The following is a 16,274-nucleotide window of genomic DNA, read 5'->3' as shown; positions in this document are numbered from 1 at the left end:
CAGGGTTGACTCCCAGCTCGGCGCTGAGGAATCACTCCTGGCGATGCTCGGGGATGCCGGGAATTGAACCTGGGTTGGCCGCTAATGGCCACCACCGCCCAGGAGGCAGCCAGACCTGGCACCTTTGCCGTGGGTCACGGCCCTCTCGGATAAAGGGCGGAGACGGGCGGCTTAAGGCCACGAATTCCCTGGGACCCTCGGGACACTTTCCGTGGCGTTTTTTCAGCCGAAGAACCTGGCGGGGGGGGGGCCGCAGGAACCCCCGGGGAGTAAAACGAAAGGGCGACTGGCCTGTCCATCTCTGTACCAGCTGACGGCGGCCGAGGGGACGGCATAGGCCTCGCACTCCAGGGTCAGCGTGTTGTTCACACGGATCTTCACCTCCTTCGGGGACAGCCCGGGCCCCAGCAGGTCCCCTTTGTTGATGATGGGGGGAACTGGGGGCGGGAGGGGGAGGAAGGGGTTAACTTCCTGCCTGGGGGGAGGGGGCTCAGGAGGAGGAAGATGCTGGGAGCCAGGCCACGCCCCCCAGCCAGCCCAGGTGGTGAGACCCTAATGCTCAGGCCCCCCGAGGGTGGGCCCCGGGGTCCCTCCCCCTAGGGAGCCCCACACTCCACGGCCACTGTCCATACAGGAGCTGGGCACACCCCCTAGCTGAGCAAGGCCCACCCCCACACACCCGAATGCAGCACACACACACACACACACACACACACACACACACAAACTCCCCCCCACAGGGATACACAAACACATGCACACACACGCACAAACTCCCCCCATGCACATACAAACACACAAGCTCCCTTCCCCACATGTGCACACACAGAAACTCCCCCTCACACACCCTCACACACACGCACACACACGACCCCTCACACACAAACTTTCCCCATACCACACACACGCACACACACAACCCCCCCGTACAAACTCCCCCCCCCCCACACCACACACGCACACGGACTCCCCCCGCGCAAACACACACACACAAACTCCCCCCCACACACATACAAACACACAAGCTCTCTCTGCCACACATGCACACACACACACAAACCTCCCCACAGGCACATGCACACACACACAACCCCCCACACAAACTCTCTCCCACCATGCACACATGCACACACATACAACCCTCCCCACACGCATACACACACAACCACCCACTGCACAGAAACTCCCCCCCACACCACATACAAACTCCCCCCGGCACACACACACACACGCAAACTCCCCCCCCCCCACATGCATACACAAACGCATGCACACACACATACACACGCACACGCACAAACTCCCCCCGCCACACACATACAAACACACAAGCTCTCTCCCCCCCACAGGCACACAGAAATTCCCCCTCACACACACACGCATACACACAACCTTCCCCACACAAACTCCCCCCTACACCACACACGTACACACATGCACACACAACCCCTCACACACAAACTCCCCCCACACTGCACACAAGCACACAACCCTCTCCACACGTACACACATGCACATACACAACTCCCCCAAACTCCCCTTGACACCACACACATGCACACGCACACACACAACCCCCCACACTCCCCCCACACCCCACACATGCACACACACACAATCCCCAATACAAACTCCCCCTGTGCGCACACACACATGCACAGACACAATGAGGACACACGTATGCACACAGACACACAAACACACTCACATACCTCTGATCATTCAAGGAACCAAGTGGCTGCACGCAGGACCAGGAGGAAGACAGGGAACCTCCTTTCTACGGCACCCAAGGGAAACACTGCGATGCGCCCAAGACATCCGCCCCGCTCTGCCCCTGAGACCCCCCGGCGCCGGACAGGGCAGACCCTCAGGCCCACCCCGGGGGCACGAGCCCCTTTCCTGGCCGCGACCCTGCTGCATGGCGCAGGTCACTCCTGGGACTCCACCAGCCGCTGAGACCATCGGGTCCCGGCACAAGGCTGCCCGCGGGCGGCGACACTTACTGTACACTTTCACCTCGTACTGCTTGATGGTCTCGCCTGCCTCGTTGGTGGCCACGCACGAGTAGCGGCCGGCGTCATCCTCCTGCGTGTTCAGGATCTGCAGGGTCCGGCCGCCTGCAGGGCGGGGGAGGCGGGGGCGTCAGGAGCGGAGGGTGGACAGATGCCCGGATGGACACTGGCGCCTTCTGCCAGCGCCCGGCCCCAGGGCTACCAAGTCCAGGGGCCCAGGATATCGGGTCTGCTAAAGGCGGTCACTCAGCGCCCCCCAGACAGGGCTGGAGGCCGGCTGGGGAGATGGTGCCATGGGCTGGGGCACAGGCTTGCAGGCAGGGCCCCAGGTTCGAGCCCCAACACTCGTCTGGTTGCCTGAGCCCAGCCAGGAAGGATCCCTGAGCACAGGCTGACATAAGCTCTGAGCACTGCTGGGCGGGCCACCCTCCTAAACGAGAAAAGAGAATTTACTTTTTAAAAGTTTGTCCTCTCGGGCCCCACCTGGCGATGCTCAGGGCTGGCTCCTGGCTCTGCACTCAGGAATCACTCCTGGCGGTGCTCGGGGGACCCTATGGGATGCCGGGGATCGAACTCGGGTCGGCTGTTTGCAAGTCAAACACCCTCCCAGCTGTGCTATGGCTCTGGCGTCCCAAAATGGAATATACTTAGGAGTAATATAAACTATTAAAACATCAGGGAGAGAGCGAGCTCGGGGGTGGAGCACCTCTCCTGCCCACGGCCGACCCGGGAAGGATCCTTGGCAATGCGGAGAGTTCCCTGAGTATGGCCAGAGTCAGAGGTAAGCTCTGAGCCCTCACACCCACTTCCTCATATTGAAACATCGTATGATATAAAGCAAACCGAGAGATGGGTGCTTTTATTAAAAAAAATGACTTATCCATGCTAGGAAAAACAGGGGCCAGGAAGTCTGGTCAAGGATTGGGAGGGAGCTCACTGTCAGCAGCCCGCCCCATGAGCTGGGGGAGAAGGCAGCTGGGATGGAGAAGGGGTCACTGAGTCAGTGAGGGTTGGAGGGGTCGCTCGGGATGGGAGATGTGTGCGGAGAGTAGATCAAGGACCCAACGTGACGGCCTCTCAGTGTCTGTATTGCAAACCAGGATGCCCCAAAGTAGAGAGAGAGTCTGGGGGAGATTGTCTGCCATGGAAGCAGGGGAGGGTGGGATGGGGGGATGCTGGGGGCATTGGTGGTGTGGAATGTGCCCTGGTGGAGGGATGGGGGTTCCATCATTGTGTGACTGAAACTCAACCATGAAAGCTTGTAACTGTAACTCATGGTGATTCAATGAAAAAAAAAAACTGGAAGCTTGCCACAAGAGTGTGGGGGTTGTGGAGGGCAGTTGGGGTGTACAGAAGGGACCAGTCTGACAGTGAGAGTTGGAAAGCGTCGTTCTGGACGGGAACTGAGTGTTGAAAGGAGGGACATGGATAGACAGGAGAACCTTTCAGCATTGGCATTGCAAACCTTAATGCCCAAAAGGTGTGTGTGGGGGGGGGGATGGAGAGGCAGAGAGAGAGAGAAGGAGAGAAAGAGGGAAAGAGAGGAAGAGAGAGGGAGTAAGGGAGAGAGAGACAGAGAGACAGACACACAGAGAGACACAGAGAGACAGAGACAGAGAGAGACAGAGGCAGAGAGAAAGAGACATAGAAACAGACAGAGACAGAAAGACAGAGACAGAGACAGAAAGACAGAGACAGAGAGAGCGGGAGGGCATGTGCCCAGCGCCGCGTGGAGGACCTGGCAGGATGCGGAGGTTCCGGCTGGACTCCAGGGCGGTTCCGTCCTTGAACCAGGAGATGGTGGCCGGCGGGTGCGAGTGGGCTTCGCAGACCAGCGAGGTGGGGTTGTTGAGGATAACGGTGACGTCCTCGGGGCTGCCGTCCCCGTCTGCGCCGGCGATGGTGGGCGAGACTGCGAAGGAGCAGAGACGGGTGAGGAGCGGGATGCCGGGCTGGGAGCCTTCCTCCCCATCCTCCCCGCCCGCCATCCCTGCTTCGGGGGTCCACGCCCGAGCGACGCGAGGCCAACGGCCCCTGGGTATGTGTCTACACCGGCACAGTGGGGGCCTCCCCTAGCTCACCGCAACGAGGGACAGAGAGAAGATATTGGGGGCCATAGAACCAGAGTGACAGCACAGCGGGGAGGGTGTTGGCCTGGCACGCAGCTGACCCGTGTTCGATCCCCAACATCCCCTAAGGTTTCCCGAGCACTGCCAGGAATGATCCCTGAATGCAGAGCCAGGAGTCAGCCCTGAGCATCGCCTGGTGGGACCCAAAAAGCAATAATAATAATAATAATAATAATAATAATAATAATAATAATGATGTCATGGGACTGGACAGCGGGGAAGGCGTTTGTCTTGCACGTGGCTGACCCAGGTTTGATTCCCAGAATCCCATGGGGTCCCCCGAGCACCGTCAGGAGTGATTTCTGAGTGCAGAGCTAGAAGTAACCCCTGAGCATCGCCAGGTGTGGCCCAAAAGGCCATAAAAAATATTAATTGTAACTGAACTTTTTTTGTAGATGCGTACCCTGAACTCAACGAGGTGGTGTTTCACCTGGGGTGATTCTTTATGGGTTGAACAACACATTCCACAGTACCTATCAACGATTCTAACAACAAAGTAAACACTGCAAACCGTTTCGCACTCAAATCGAGATCATTTCACTTTTAAACAATCAAGACTTCTATTTTTGAAATGTCTTTATTTGCTCTGTGTTCATTTTTGGGCCACACCCAGCGATGCTCAGGGCTGACTCCAGGCTCTGCATTCAGGAATCACTCCTGGCGGTGTTCGGGGGACCCTATGATATGCCGGGGATCAAACCTGGGTCAGCCACGTGCAAGGCAAACGCCCTTCCCACTGTGCTATCACAGCAGCCCTATAGTAAAAGCTATTAAAAAATTTTTTTTTTTAAATCAAACATCACATTTAAGCGGTGCATTTTAAATCTCAAAATGAGAAAAAAAATAACATCTCTATTATACTACTTTTTTGGAGATATAAGCATAAAATTTGACAATTCAGGAAATAAGTAGAAAAAAAAATTTTTTAAAGTTAGTAACAAGGCGGACTTCTAAGTTGTCCAACACTTCCAAGACCATAATAAGCTTCAGATGTCTTCCAAGACAAGACTGCGGAAAAATCCGAGCACTATGAAATCTATGTTATTTCAAACACTGCCTGAGCCCAAATGTCTTCAAGGCCTTCAGGAAAATGTTTGAGACACTCATTCACCAAGGCTGCTCAGAGAAGGGCCCCAAGCTGCTTCCTGGATATCTCCACCGCTTCCAAAAGTATAATGTTATTTAATCTTTCCGGGCTCATAAATATAACGTGAACAATTCCCAGCAATGGGCAGAGGCCCACAAAGAAAGGGTGAGAGATCTCTGGTGGAAACTTTCACGCTTTCTCGGTTTTCCTTGACACAAGCGTGAAGGGCGGACTTTTTTTTTTTTTTTTTACTACTGCTCATTCGACATCCATCCCCTAACACAGAAACGGTTCCAGGAACAAGGCAGTTATTCTAAATGTAATAAATACTCTAGGAACGAATCAATAAATTAAATATATATATATATATATAAAATAGCAAGTGCACAGAGAGGCATCCTTGGGGGGCAGGAGGGAAACTGAGGATACCAATGGTGGGATGGGTGCTTGGAGAATAACATTGCCACAGGGAGCTCAGGTTTATCGGGTTACACCCATCACAGTGCTCCCGAGTCATTCCCATTCCTCTGTTTATCTGTAAACTCTTCCCTGTGCTCTCCTCCCCAGCCAGTTAGTCACCTTTTCTCCCTAATCAGATTCTGTTAGCTTGTAATATCAGATCTTCCTAAGGACACTGAACTTGGAAGTTATGTCCTTTGCATAGTTTACCTTAAAGCAACGTCCTCTCTGTGTGGACACAGGAAGACAGTTAATATTACGCTTTGTAACTTGGGAGCTGATTGACTCCGAATAATATTTACTCCTGGGCATCTGCTTGCTTGACTCAGTTGCCCTTAGTTCCTAGCACCCCCAAAAGCAGGGTCCCAACGAGGGACTGAATGGACCCAGGGCAAGCTGTGAGCTACCCTGGCATCGAAATGGGCCAGGCCAAAGAGCCACGATACTCAACTATAAGTTGAGGGCATGATCATGGACAAATGCTGTCATGATCCAAAAGTAAGTAACGATGAGACTAGGACCCTGCTGGGGCTAGGAAGACTCACCTGGCCTGAGGACTGTAATATATATATTACACCGTATGCCTGAAACTCAACCATGAATAACTGTGTGAACTCTGCTTCACAGTGATTAAAAAAAACAAAAACACACAAAACAGCCAAACACCCAACAAATACACACAAGCACCCGATATGCCTTAACACAATTCAATTCTCTGTGAGCAACATTTAGCATTACAAAAAAATAAGTATAAGTATATTAAAATAGAAAGGCTTTCAGATTCTCAAGGGCGGGGGACGTTCCTGAGGGTGACTTCTGGCCAAGTGCAGTGTAGACAAGTGTTAGAAACTGCCTGTTCTTTAAAAAAAAAAAAAAAGAAAAAGAAAAACTATTCATCTTTTCATTGAATCACTGTGAGAGACAAGAGTTTTAAAGTTGTTCGTGGTTGGGTTTCAGTCCTACAAGGCTCCAACCTCTGTCCCTCCACCAGGGCACATTTCCCAGCACCAGGGTCCCTCCCATCACCCCCACCCCTGCCTGCCTCTATGACAGGGCTTTTCACACTTCTCTTTCTCTGTCTCTCCTCTCTCTGTCCCTCCTCTCTCTCTCTCTCTCTCTCTCTCTCTCTCTCTCTCTCTCTCTCTCTCTCTCCCCACACCACGCCTTCTGGACATTATGGTTTTCAGAACAGGTACTGAAAGATTTTCATTCACATCCCTTTACTCCCTCCTTTCAGCACTCAGTTGTTTGTTGCCCAGAGTGACCACTTCCGACTCTCACTGTCCTGGTGGTCCCTCCTAATCTAACTGCCCTCTGCCCCCACATAATTGTGACAAGCTCCCAACCGTGGGCCCGAGCTCCTAGCCCGTTTGTTCCTCATAGTCTCACACTATGATTTATTATTTTTTAAAATTTTTATTCGATATGCCAAACACAGTAACAACAAAGTCTCCAATGGAGACGTTACTGGGCCCGCTCGAGCAAATCGACGATCAACGGGAGGGCCTTTTTAAAATTTTTATTATTTATTTATTTTATTTTTGTTATTTTTTATTATTTTATTTATTATAGATAGAATCCAGAGTTCCGATCTCCGTCAACGATCAAGAATCAGGGACGCTGTCTCATTTGCCAAGGCATCAAAAGTCAGATGGGCTGGACACGTAATGAGGTTTACAGACAACCGCTGGACTAGAGCCATTACTGACTGGATTCCACGGGACGTCAAAAGATCGCGTGGACGCCCACCTACGAGATGGTCAGACTTCTTCGTCAAGACCCTGAATGATCGGTTTGAGGCTCCGCATATTTCTAGAACGAGCAGATGCCACTGGGCTACGCTAGCACGCAACAGGGATGAGTGGAGACGTTACTGGCACCCGCTAGAGTAAATCGTTGAGTAACGGGGTATCAAGTGATCAAGTGATTATTTCTTTTTAATATCCCACAAATGAGTGCAGTCCGCCTATGCCTGTCCCTGTCTTTATGGCTCATTTCGCTCAGAATGAGACTCTCCGTGTCTGTCCATTTATAAGCACATTTCATGACTTCATTTTTTTCTTCCAGAAACTTCTCATTGTTCCAAGTCTCCAGGCTCGCCCTGGAGATCATCACACTCCGCCTCACAATTCCCGGCCGAGAGCTCACGGAAGTGACGCTGGGCGTCCAACCGGGAGGTCTGGGCTCCACGTCACTCACGGATGGAGGGGGAGGCCCCCCAGGAAGGAGCACGGCAGGGAGAGAGCCGAGACCCCCACCCCCGGTGTGTACGCACCCAACACGTTGAGACTGAAGGCCTTGCTGCGGTCCCCGGCGGCGTTGGAGGCCAAGCACGAGTATCTCCCGGCGTGGGAGACGTGGGCGCTGCTGATCTGGAGGAAACGGCCCGCGGAGAGCACGCGGAGGGTGTCGTCCTCCGGGAGGGGCTGCCCGTCTCGGCGCCAGGTGACGTCCGGCGTCGGGTTCCCTGCCGGGGGAAGGGGTGCAAGTGAGGAGTGGCCCCCACGGCTGCCTCTGAACCCCGCTCGGAAGGAAGACGAGGGGCACTGGCCTGGCAGCACGAGGGGCACTGGCCTGGCAGCTCGGAAGGAAGACGAGGGGCCAGGCCGAGAGCAAGTGCCATGGGGAGGCAGGGCATTTGCCTCACTCGTGGCCGGCCCAGGGCCGACTCCCCCAGTATCCCATTCGGTCCCCTGGGCCTGCCAGGTGACGCATGGGCACAGAGGCAGGAGTAAGCCCTGAGCACTGCTGGGTGCCACCCCTTTGTGGAGCAGGGTGACAGACATTGGAGCAGATAAGAACCGGCCTTGCAAAGCAGCCCAGAAGCAAAGCCCAGCAAGAGGGAAGATCTGGGGCTGGAGCGATAGCACAGCGGGGAGGGCGTTGGCCTGGCACGCGGCCGACCCGGGTTCGACTCCCAGCATCATCCCATAGGGTCCCCCAAGCACTGCCAGGAGTGATTTCTGAGTGCAGAGCCAGGAGTGAGCCCTGAGCATTACCGGGTGGGACCCGAAAAGCCAAATGATAATAATAATAACAACAACAACAATAATAATAAAGAGGGAAGGGGGCTGGAGCGATAGCACAGCAGGGAGGGCGTTGGCCTGGCACGCGGCCGACCCGGGTTCAATCCCCGGCATCCCAGAGGGTTCCCTGAGCCCCACCAGGAGTGATTCCTGGGTGCAGAGCCTGGAGTCAGCCCTGAGCATTGCTGGGTGTGACCCAAAAAGCACAGTCACTGTCCTCCCGTTGTTCATCGATTTGCTCGAGCAGGCCCAGTAACGTCTCCATCAGAGACTTTGTTGTGATTGTGTTTGGCATCTCGAAGATGTCACGGGGAGCTTGCCAGGCTCTGCCGTGCAGGAAAGATCCTCTCGGTAGCTTGCCGGGCTCTCCGAGAGGGGCGGAGGAATCAAACCCAGCTCGGCCGGGCCGGCCACACGCAGACAAACGCCCTTCCGCTGTGCTATTGCTCCAGCCCACCCAGAAAGAAAGAAAGAAAAAAAAAGAAAGGGAGTATCTGGGCAAAGTTGGCCAGAACAGGCGTCAGCCAGCACTGGGTGTTTCGACCTTAAGCCTCACTCGACCTCCTGGTTACAGGAGCCCAACACATGGAAACTGTCACGATTATGTTTCAGTCATGCAGTGATCGAGTACCCATCCCTCCACCAGTGCCCACTGTCCACCACCAATGTCCCCAGTGTCCCACCCACCACCCCCACCCCAGCCCCCAGCCCCCCTGCCTCTGTGGCAGGCACCTTCCCTCTTTCTCTCTCTCTCCCTTTGAGTGTTAAGGTTTGCAATACGGGTACTAAGCGGCCATCATGTGTGGGAAGCCAAGAGCCCTCTCACAGACCCTGGCCATGGTTCCTATGTTAGGAACTGCTTGGGACAGACATTGGTGACAGTCTCCCAGGGCTTCCTGACCTCAGCGGATGCCTGATCTATAGCCACATACATCAGGCTGACAGTTATCACATCTGGCCTTATCTATTGTGACCTCCAGGATGCATCTACTGCCCTAAGACCCTTTGATGTACAAATGTTTATCTTGAATGCTAGGTAAAGCTCTTGTTGCTGACCTTACCACGTATGGTTCTATTGCTTCTGCTCTGACTGGGCTGCCCCGACCCTATATAAACAGCCTGTAGCCCTCAATAAAGTTCTGTCCCCTTTTCTCTCTGTTTCTAAATTGCATTCTGTCTCTTGTGTCTTGTGTTCATTCGATTGGTCTCTCCTTGCACCAGCGGATCAGTCCCCAGGGCCACCTCTGCGGGCCGGAGAGTGGTTTGGCGGGCCCCCCACCATCATGTTTGGTCCAGAGTCTACTTCCAGCACGCATCTCCCATCCTGAGCGAGCCCTCCAAGCGTCCTTGGCTTGGATGGTCCCTTCTCCATCCCACCTGCCTTTTTCCCCAGCTCGTGAGGCCGCTTCCAAGCCATGGATTGATCCTCCTGGCCCTAATTTCTACTGTGCTTGGGTGTTCGACTCCTATCATGTTATTTTATATTCCACAGATGAATGCAGTCTTTCTGACTATCTCCGAACTCCCCACGGACAATGCTGCCCTTTCTAATCTGCCATGGAGACACGGCTCACGCTGGCAAACCTGAATTTATTCTGGGCTTGGGCTTCACCCCGCATGTACCTGGGGCTCATTAAAACTTTCTGAATGGAAAACACAGTGGAGACTTCCAGATGTTGAAGACAAAAAGAGCGCTCCCTGCACCCAGCGCCCTGTCGCCAGGAGCTGGCTCGATCCCCCGTTCACCGCAGCTCACGCAGGACAGCCAAGTCCAGCAGACACGGAGGACAACAGGGTCCGGACAGACCATGCCATGCTGCCAAGGGGGACAAGCAGGACCCTGAGGCGGCAGGGAGGTGGGCAGGTGAAGCAGACACAGGCACGAATGGCCCGTCCTGCCGGGGATAAGGGCAGACAGCCCGGGGCCTAGAATTAACACCCAGTTCCCCGCCACGTTCCCGTCTGTAACCCCAGCAATCAGGTGGACGCACTTTTCCGAGTACCAGGACCAATTACAAACGAACAAGGCAGGGTCGGTCTGTCTGTCTGTCTGTCTGTCAGGCGACTCAAGCGAATGACCTGGAAACAACCCGAAGACTCGTCGCCAAGATCCACAGACCCCGGGGAACAAACACCCATCAATGTGTCATCAGGCTCTAAACAAGCGTAGCCCCGCTTCCGGGACCCAAGCCAGCGCGATGGCCGTGTAGATACTGGAAGCTGGCAGAAGAGATCTCCAAGAGCTGTTTGTCAGGAGAACGGAACGTGCGAGTAGGTGGGAAGTGTTAACGGACGTACTGGCCGCTCTCTCCGGGCCTTAACCTCGACACTTCTCTCCCCCGCTACTTCGACCTGAGGCCGTGCCCTGAAACCTTTCGTCGACCTACCCCCGTAATGCGGTCCACCTTTGATCGGTTCTGGGTCACCGATCGGAGCTTGATAAAATTGGGGAAAGATTGAGCACACAGAAATAATTCAAATTCAGTGTGACTGCACAGATAAAGGAATGTCACGGAATGGAAAGGGTGGAGGGAGGAAGCGGCAGGGAGAAACAGATGGTCCTTCCCTCCCTCCCTCCCTCATTCCTCTCCTTCCTTCCTCCCTCCCTCCCTCCCTCCCTCCCCCCTCCCTCCCTCCCTCCCTCCCTCCCTTCCTCCCTTCCTTCCTCCCTCCCTTCCTTCCCTCTCTTCCCCCTCCCTCCCTTCCTTCCTCCTCCTTCTTCCTTCCTGAAACAACTCTTTTCCTTCCGTCTCCAGGATACGGGGTTCTCTCCTGGACCCACTGACCGCCTTCCATTTCCGACGCTTGGCCGCACCACAGGGGCAGCCTGACTTTTGCCTCCCCAGGGGCTGGACGAACAAAGACCCTCTGGTGAGGGGGCGGCGCTGTGCACAGGCTCACCTGACACTTCGCAGGTGAGCGTCACGCTCTGGGTCTCCTTCACCTTCACCTCTTCAAGGGTGTTTTCCCCCACGATCCGAGGTGGCACTAAAAAAAATAAAGGCGTCACAATGTTACAGCGCTACTATATGGGCACGTATGCTTATATGTTGAAAATACATGTATATTTTAAAAATAAGCCTGGTTTTATAGTTTTATTACACATAAGAATAATACTAACTTACAAATGAAAATTTAGCCTTAAAAATGAAAAGAATTGGGGCTGGAGTGAGAGCATAGCGGGGAGGGCGTTGGCCTGGCACGTGGCCACCCCGGGTTCGATCCCCGGCATCCCATAGGGTCCCCCCGAGCACCACCAGGGGTAATTCCTGAGTGCATGAGCCAGGACTCAGCCCTGTGCATTGCTGGGTGTGACCCAAAAAAGCAAAAAAAAAAAAATTCTCATTTGTATTTGACGATAACTGTTTTGTGCTCTTTTAATCAATCCTCATTTGAAAATACATCATGGGGGCTGGAGTGAGCACAGCGGGTAGGGCTTTTGCCTTGCACGCGGCCGACCCGGGTTCGATTCCCAGCATCCCACAGGGTCCCCTGAGCACCGCCAGGAGTAACTCCTGAGTGCAGAGCCAGGAGTAACCCCTGTGCATCGCCGGGTGTGACCCAAACAGCAAAAAAAAAAAAAATGAACCAAGATGACATGAATTCCATTATGTCCATCTCAGTGTGATGGAAACGGTCAAGTCCAGAGACAAGCGTCCTGTGGCACATGAGTGTGTAAGTGGGCAGGAGACCTCTGCCCTCCCCCGTGTGACCCCAGCGAGCACTCCTTCGCACGTTACGACAGCTCTGGCCTCTCTTACCAAAGAACAACAGATGGCCAGAGAGTTCTGTGATCCTAGTGAACTACCTGGAAATCATTCCCGTATTCTTTGCCAAGAATGACAGAGCCAGAGTCCAAGCACACACACATCAACGTGTCGTCAGACTCAAACCGAAACCTCAGACCGCTTCCAGGGAAGGGGCCCGCGCCGTGATTCTGCAGCCGTTACGGCCGCGGGTGCCGTACCTAGTACTGAGAGGCTGAAGGCCTTCCTCTCCTCGCCGGCTGCGTTCCTCACCACGCAGGTGTACTGGCCGGCGTGCTCGGGCCAGGCCTGCAGCAGCCGCAGAGTCCTGCCTCCTGCAGGGGGGAAAATCAGAGACCGAGAGAGGAGGATGGGTCTCCTCCAGGAGAACCCGCGGATTCTGGAATAGTCTGTCGGGGCTTAGTGCGGAGGAACTGATTTCATCCTGGGAATAGAAACTCAAGAGGCTGTGCCAAGCCTGAGTGGGAGGATGTGGGCTTGGAGGTAGGGGAGCCCGCATGGAGGAAATGGAGGAGTGGACCCACCCTGGGGGTGGGGGAGGGGTGGACCTAGCATGGGGGATGGTCTCCTGATTCCCTGTCCCCTCAGCGGGATGTCGCTCACTGCGGCAGGGAGGCTTCACTTGCCCGCTTAAATGACGCTCTATCCCCATGCTCCAGGTGAATCAGGGAGTCCCAAGACCGCTTCCCTTCCTTACTCGGAGGATCAGGAGTTTTCCCTGTTCTCACAGATCCCCTGTTCTCACTCTACATACATTTTTTAAATTTTGGTAGTGAAACACCATGAGGTACAGTTGTAGACTTACAAATTTTTGTGCTTGGGTTTCAATTATACAATGATCAAACACCCATCCCTCCACCAGTGCCCATTTCCCACCACCACGGGTCCCAGTATCCCTCCCACCCCCCATCCCCCCATCCCACCCCGCCTCTGTGGCAAGGCATTCCCTTTTGTTCTCTCTCTCCTATTGGGTGTTGTGGTTTGCAAAAGAGGCAATGGGTGACAATCATGTTCGGTCTCTAGTCTACTTTCAGCATGCTTCTCCCACCCTAGGAGGATCCTCCCAACACCCTTTACTTGGTGCTCCCTTCTCTATCTGAGCTGCCTTTTCCCCTAGCATGTGCGCCTGGCCTCCAAGCCATGGAGTGAAACTCTTGGTCTTATCTCGGCTATTCTTTATTTTTTATATTTATTTTTTTTTGTTTTATTAGTGAAACACCATGAGGTACAGTTGTAGACTTACAAGTTGTTGTGCTTGGGTTTCAGTTATCAATGATCGAGTGCCCATCCCTCCACCAGTGCCCATTCTCCACCCCCACCGATCCCACTATCCCTCCCACCCCCATATCTCAGCTATTCTTGGGTGTTTGTTTCCTATTTTTAGCATTATCATTAGGTAGTTGAGCCCGACAGCCAGGTCAAGAAAGCAAACACGAGAAAGGCGGGTCTGGGAACCCGGGCTACGAACACCCTACCTGAGAGCATCCTCACGGAGCCGCCGAGGTTGACGGGCCAGCCGTCCTTAAGCCAGGTCACCGAGGGGATCGGGACCCCCGAGGCCTCGCAGGTCAGGGACACGGAGCTCTTCTCCACCACGCTGACGTTCTCGGGGGCGTTGTGGTCGCCCAGGATGTTCGGGGGAGCTGTAAGACAAGGCCCAGCGGATGAGACACGGGGTGGGAGGGAGCTGGCAGCCGGCTAGGACCAGGCTCGCGGGGGCTCACGGGAACGGGACAGCCTCTCGTGTCAGCCGCAGATGGCGGGTTTACGACTCGCAGCCGTGATCTTCCAGCATTCCTGGGAGTGGGACTGCCCATTCTCCGCCGCTAGGGCCAATGGTGGCAAACCCCTTTCATGTTGCTATCCAAACACCTTGAGATGGTTTCCACATGTCACTCATCTGGAGAACTACATTTTTTTTTTTTTGCTGTTTTTGAGTCACACCCGGCGATGCTCAGGGCTGACTCCTGGCTCTGCACTCAGGAATCACTCCTGGCAGTGCTCAGGGGACCCTATGGGATGCCGGGGATCGAACCCAGGTCGGCCTTGTGCAAAGCCAATGCCTTTCCTGTCATGTTATCACTCCAGCCTCTTTGGTGAACTTCTAAGGTATATCCACGACCCCTCCTAGAGGCAGGGCTTCCCGACTCCTAACTGTGATCCTAAAGGCTGGGTGGTAATTGTACCATGTCGGGGACAACCAAACAGATGCAAACTCTATGGAAAAAAAATAGAAGTTTCTCCAAGAATTAAAACAAACAAACACTGTCCTCTCCTGGTTCATCGATTTGCTCGAGCGGGCCCAGTAACGTCTCCATTCTGAGACTTGTTTTTACTGTGTTTGGCATATTGAATACGTCATGGGCAGCTTGCCAGGTTTTGCCGTGCGGGCGAGATACTCTCGATAGCTTGCCGGGCTCTCCGAGAGGGGCGGAGGAATCGAACCCGGCTCAGCCGGGCTGGCTGTGCGCAAGGCAAACGCCCTACCGCTGTGCTATCGCTCCAGCCCAGAGCTAAAATGTGACCCGGCGAGTTCGTTCCTAGCTATTTCGAGGAAGACACTCACTCAAAAAACGGCGTCCCTGTGTTCAGAGCAGCACTGTTGGCAACGGCTAAGACGTGGGAACAATTTAAGCGACTCTCGGCAGGTGAGCAAATGCAGAAAACGTGTCCCACCCTCAGTGGAATACTACTCAGCAATTCTGACACTCGGGGTCTTGCCCTTCATAGCAAACACGGAGGGGACTGGGCTGAGCAACAGACAGACAATACCAGACAGACCAATACCAGATACTTCCCCTCAGAGGTGCAGGAGACACTGTGAGACTCAAACAAGCCACAGTGCAACCATGAGAGGGGGCAGAAATCAGCCAAACCAGCTGGGCCTCGGGGTCTGTTAAGGGAACTACAACGGTCTCGGTTTCCCAGCAACGAAATGAGGCATCGCTAGCCAACCTGCACCCCCTGCGAAAGTCACTGGGCCCAGCAAGTGGGCTCAATGAATCAATCGATTCTCACGATGCCCCAGAAGCCGCTTTTTGTGAGCCCTAAAAGAACGAGAAGTCTATGGGATCACAAAAATTGGTTCTGATACTGGAAATTATTGTTTGATCGTTGCCTGACCACTGTCACCCTAGACACTTGCCAAAACACCTTGGTTTGGGAACTAGGAAGGTCGTTTTTTTGTTTTTTGTTTTTTTTCTGGAACAATGCAGCATGTACGGCTTATGTAGTCAAGCCCGACATAAACCGCTTGCTGCCTGAAGTCGCGGTCACTATCAGAGACCCCTCTGTGGGTGAGAGAGTTGACCCCAGCAGACTGGAATAAAACTCCTACTGCTTTTGCATTATTGTGTCTCTGGTCCATCTCGCCGCTTGGGAACCCAGAATCCTGGGCTTAACACCACCTACAAAGGCAATGCAATCGAAGCCACAACTCAAACGACTCAGGCACGGACGGAGGACAACAGGGCGGCTACCAAGGGGAATACTGTGTGAAAGGCACGGGCAGATTTGACAGTGAGGAATATACTAGGACTTCAGGGGTAGGTCACGCCGGCATAACCAGGCATGGAGCACTGGGGTTGAAAGTCTGGGAAACCGATGCCCTGTCAATTAAAAAAGAAAAATTAGAGTCACGTAAGCAGGAGATCATCAAGAGTGATTCCTTTTCTCTTTCAAGGCAGATTCTTTCAGCCTTTGCTCCCTGGCTGCACGGTACCCAGTACTAACACTGAGTTCTAACTGGACTCAAACGAGAGGGCTGTGTTCATGCAAGTTACCCTTGTTTCTTT

The 16,274-nt window shown here is 53.9% G+C and overlaps 1 protein-coding gene across 1 annotated transcript in view; it reads right to left on the bottom strand.

Annotated features, from left to right (window-relative positions):
• HMCN1 (hemicentin 1) overlaps window positions 1–16,274 on the bottom strand; it is a 355,305-nt gene that overhangs the window by 94,231 nt on the left and 244,800 nt on the right. Inside the window, exons 46-52 of the mRNA XM_056106608.1 lie at window positions 13,956–14,123; window positions 12,681–12,794; window positions 11,615–11,701; window positions 7,963–8,154; window positions 3,751–3,924; window positions 2,004–2,117; window positions 292–437 (exon numbers count right to left, since the gene is read on the bottom strand). Of these exons, the coding sequence (XP_055962583.1) occupies window positions 292–437; window positions 2,004–2,117; window positions 3,751–3,924; window positions 7,963–8,154; window positions 11,615–11,701; window positions 12,681–12,794; window positions 13,956–14,123 (995 nt within the window). The remainder of the gene's footprint in view (window positions 1–291; window positions 438–2,003; window positions 2,118–3,750; window positions 3,925–7,962; window positions 8,155–11,614; window positions 11,702–12,680; window positions 12,795–13,955; window positions 14,124–16,274) is intronic.

Source organism: Sorex fumeus, unplaced genomic scaffold (assembly GCF_029834395.1).
Source record: "Sorex fumeus unplaced genomic scaffold, SorFum_2.1 ptg000135l, whole genome shotgun sequence".
NCBI classification, from domain to species: Eukaryota; Metazoa; Chordata; class Mammalia; order Eulipotyphla; family Soricidae; genus Sorex; species Sorex fumeus.
This window is presented reverse-complemented; position numbering and strand designations above follow the sequence as displayed.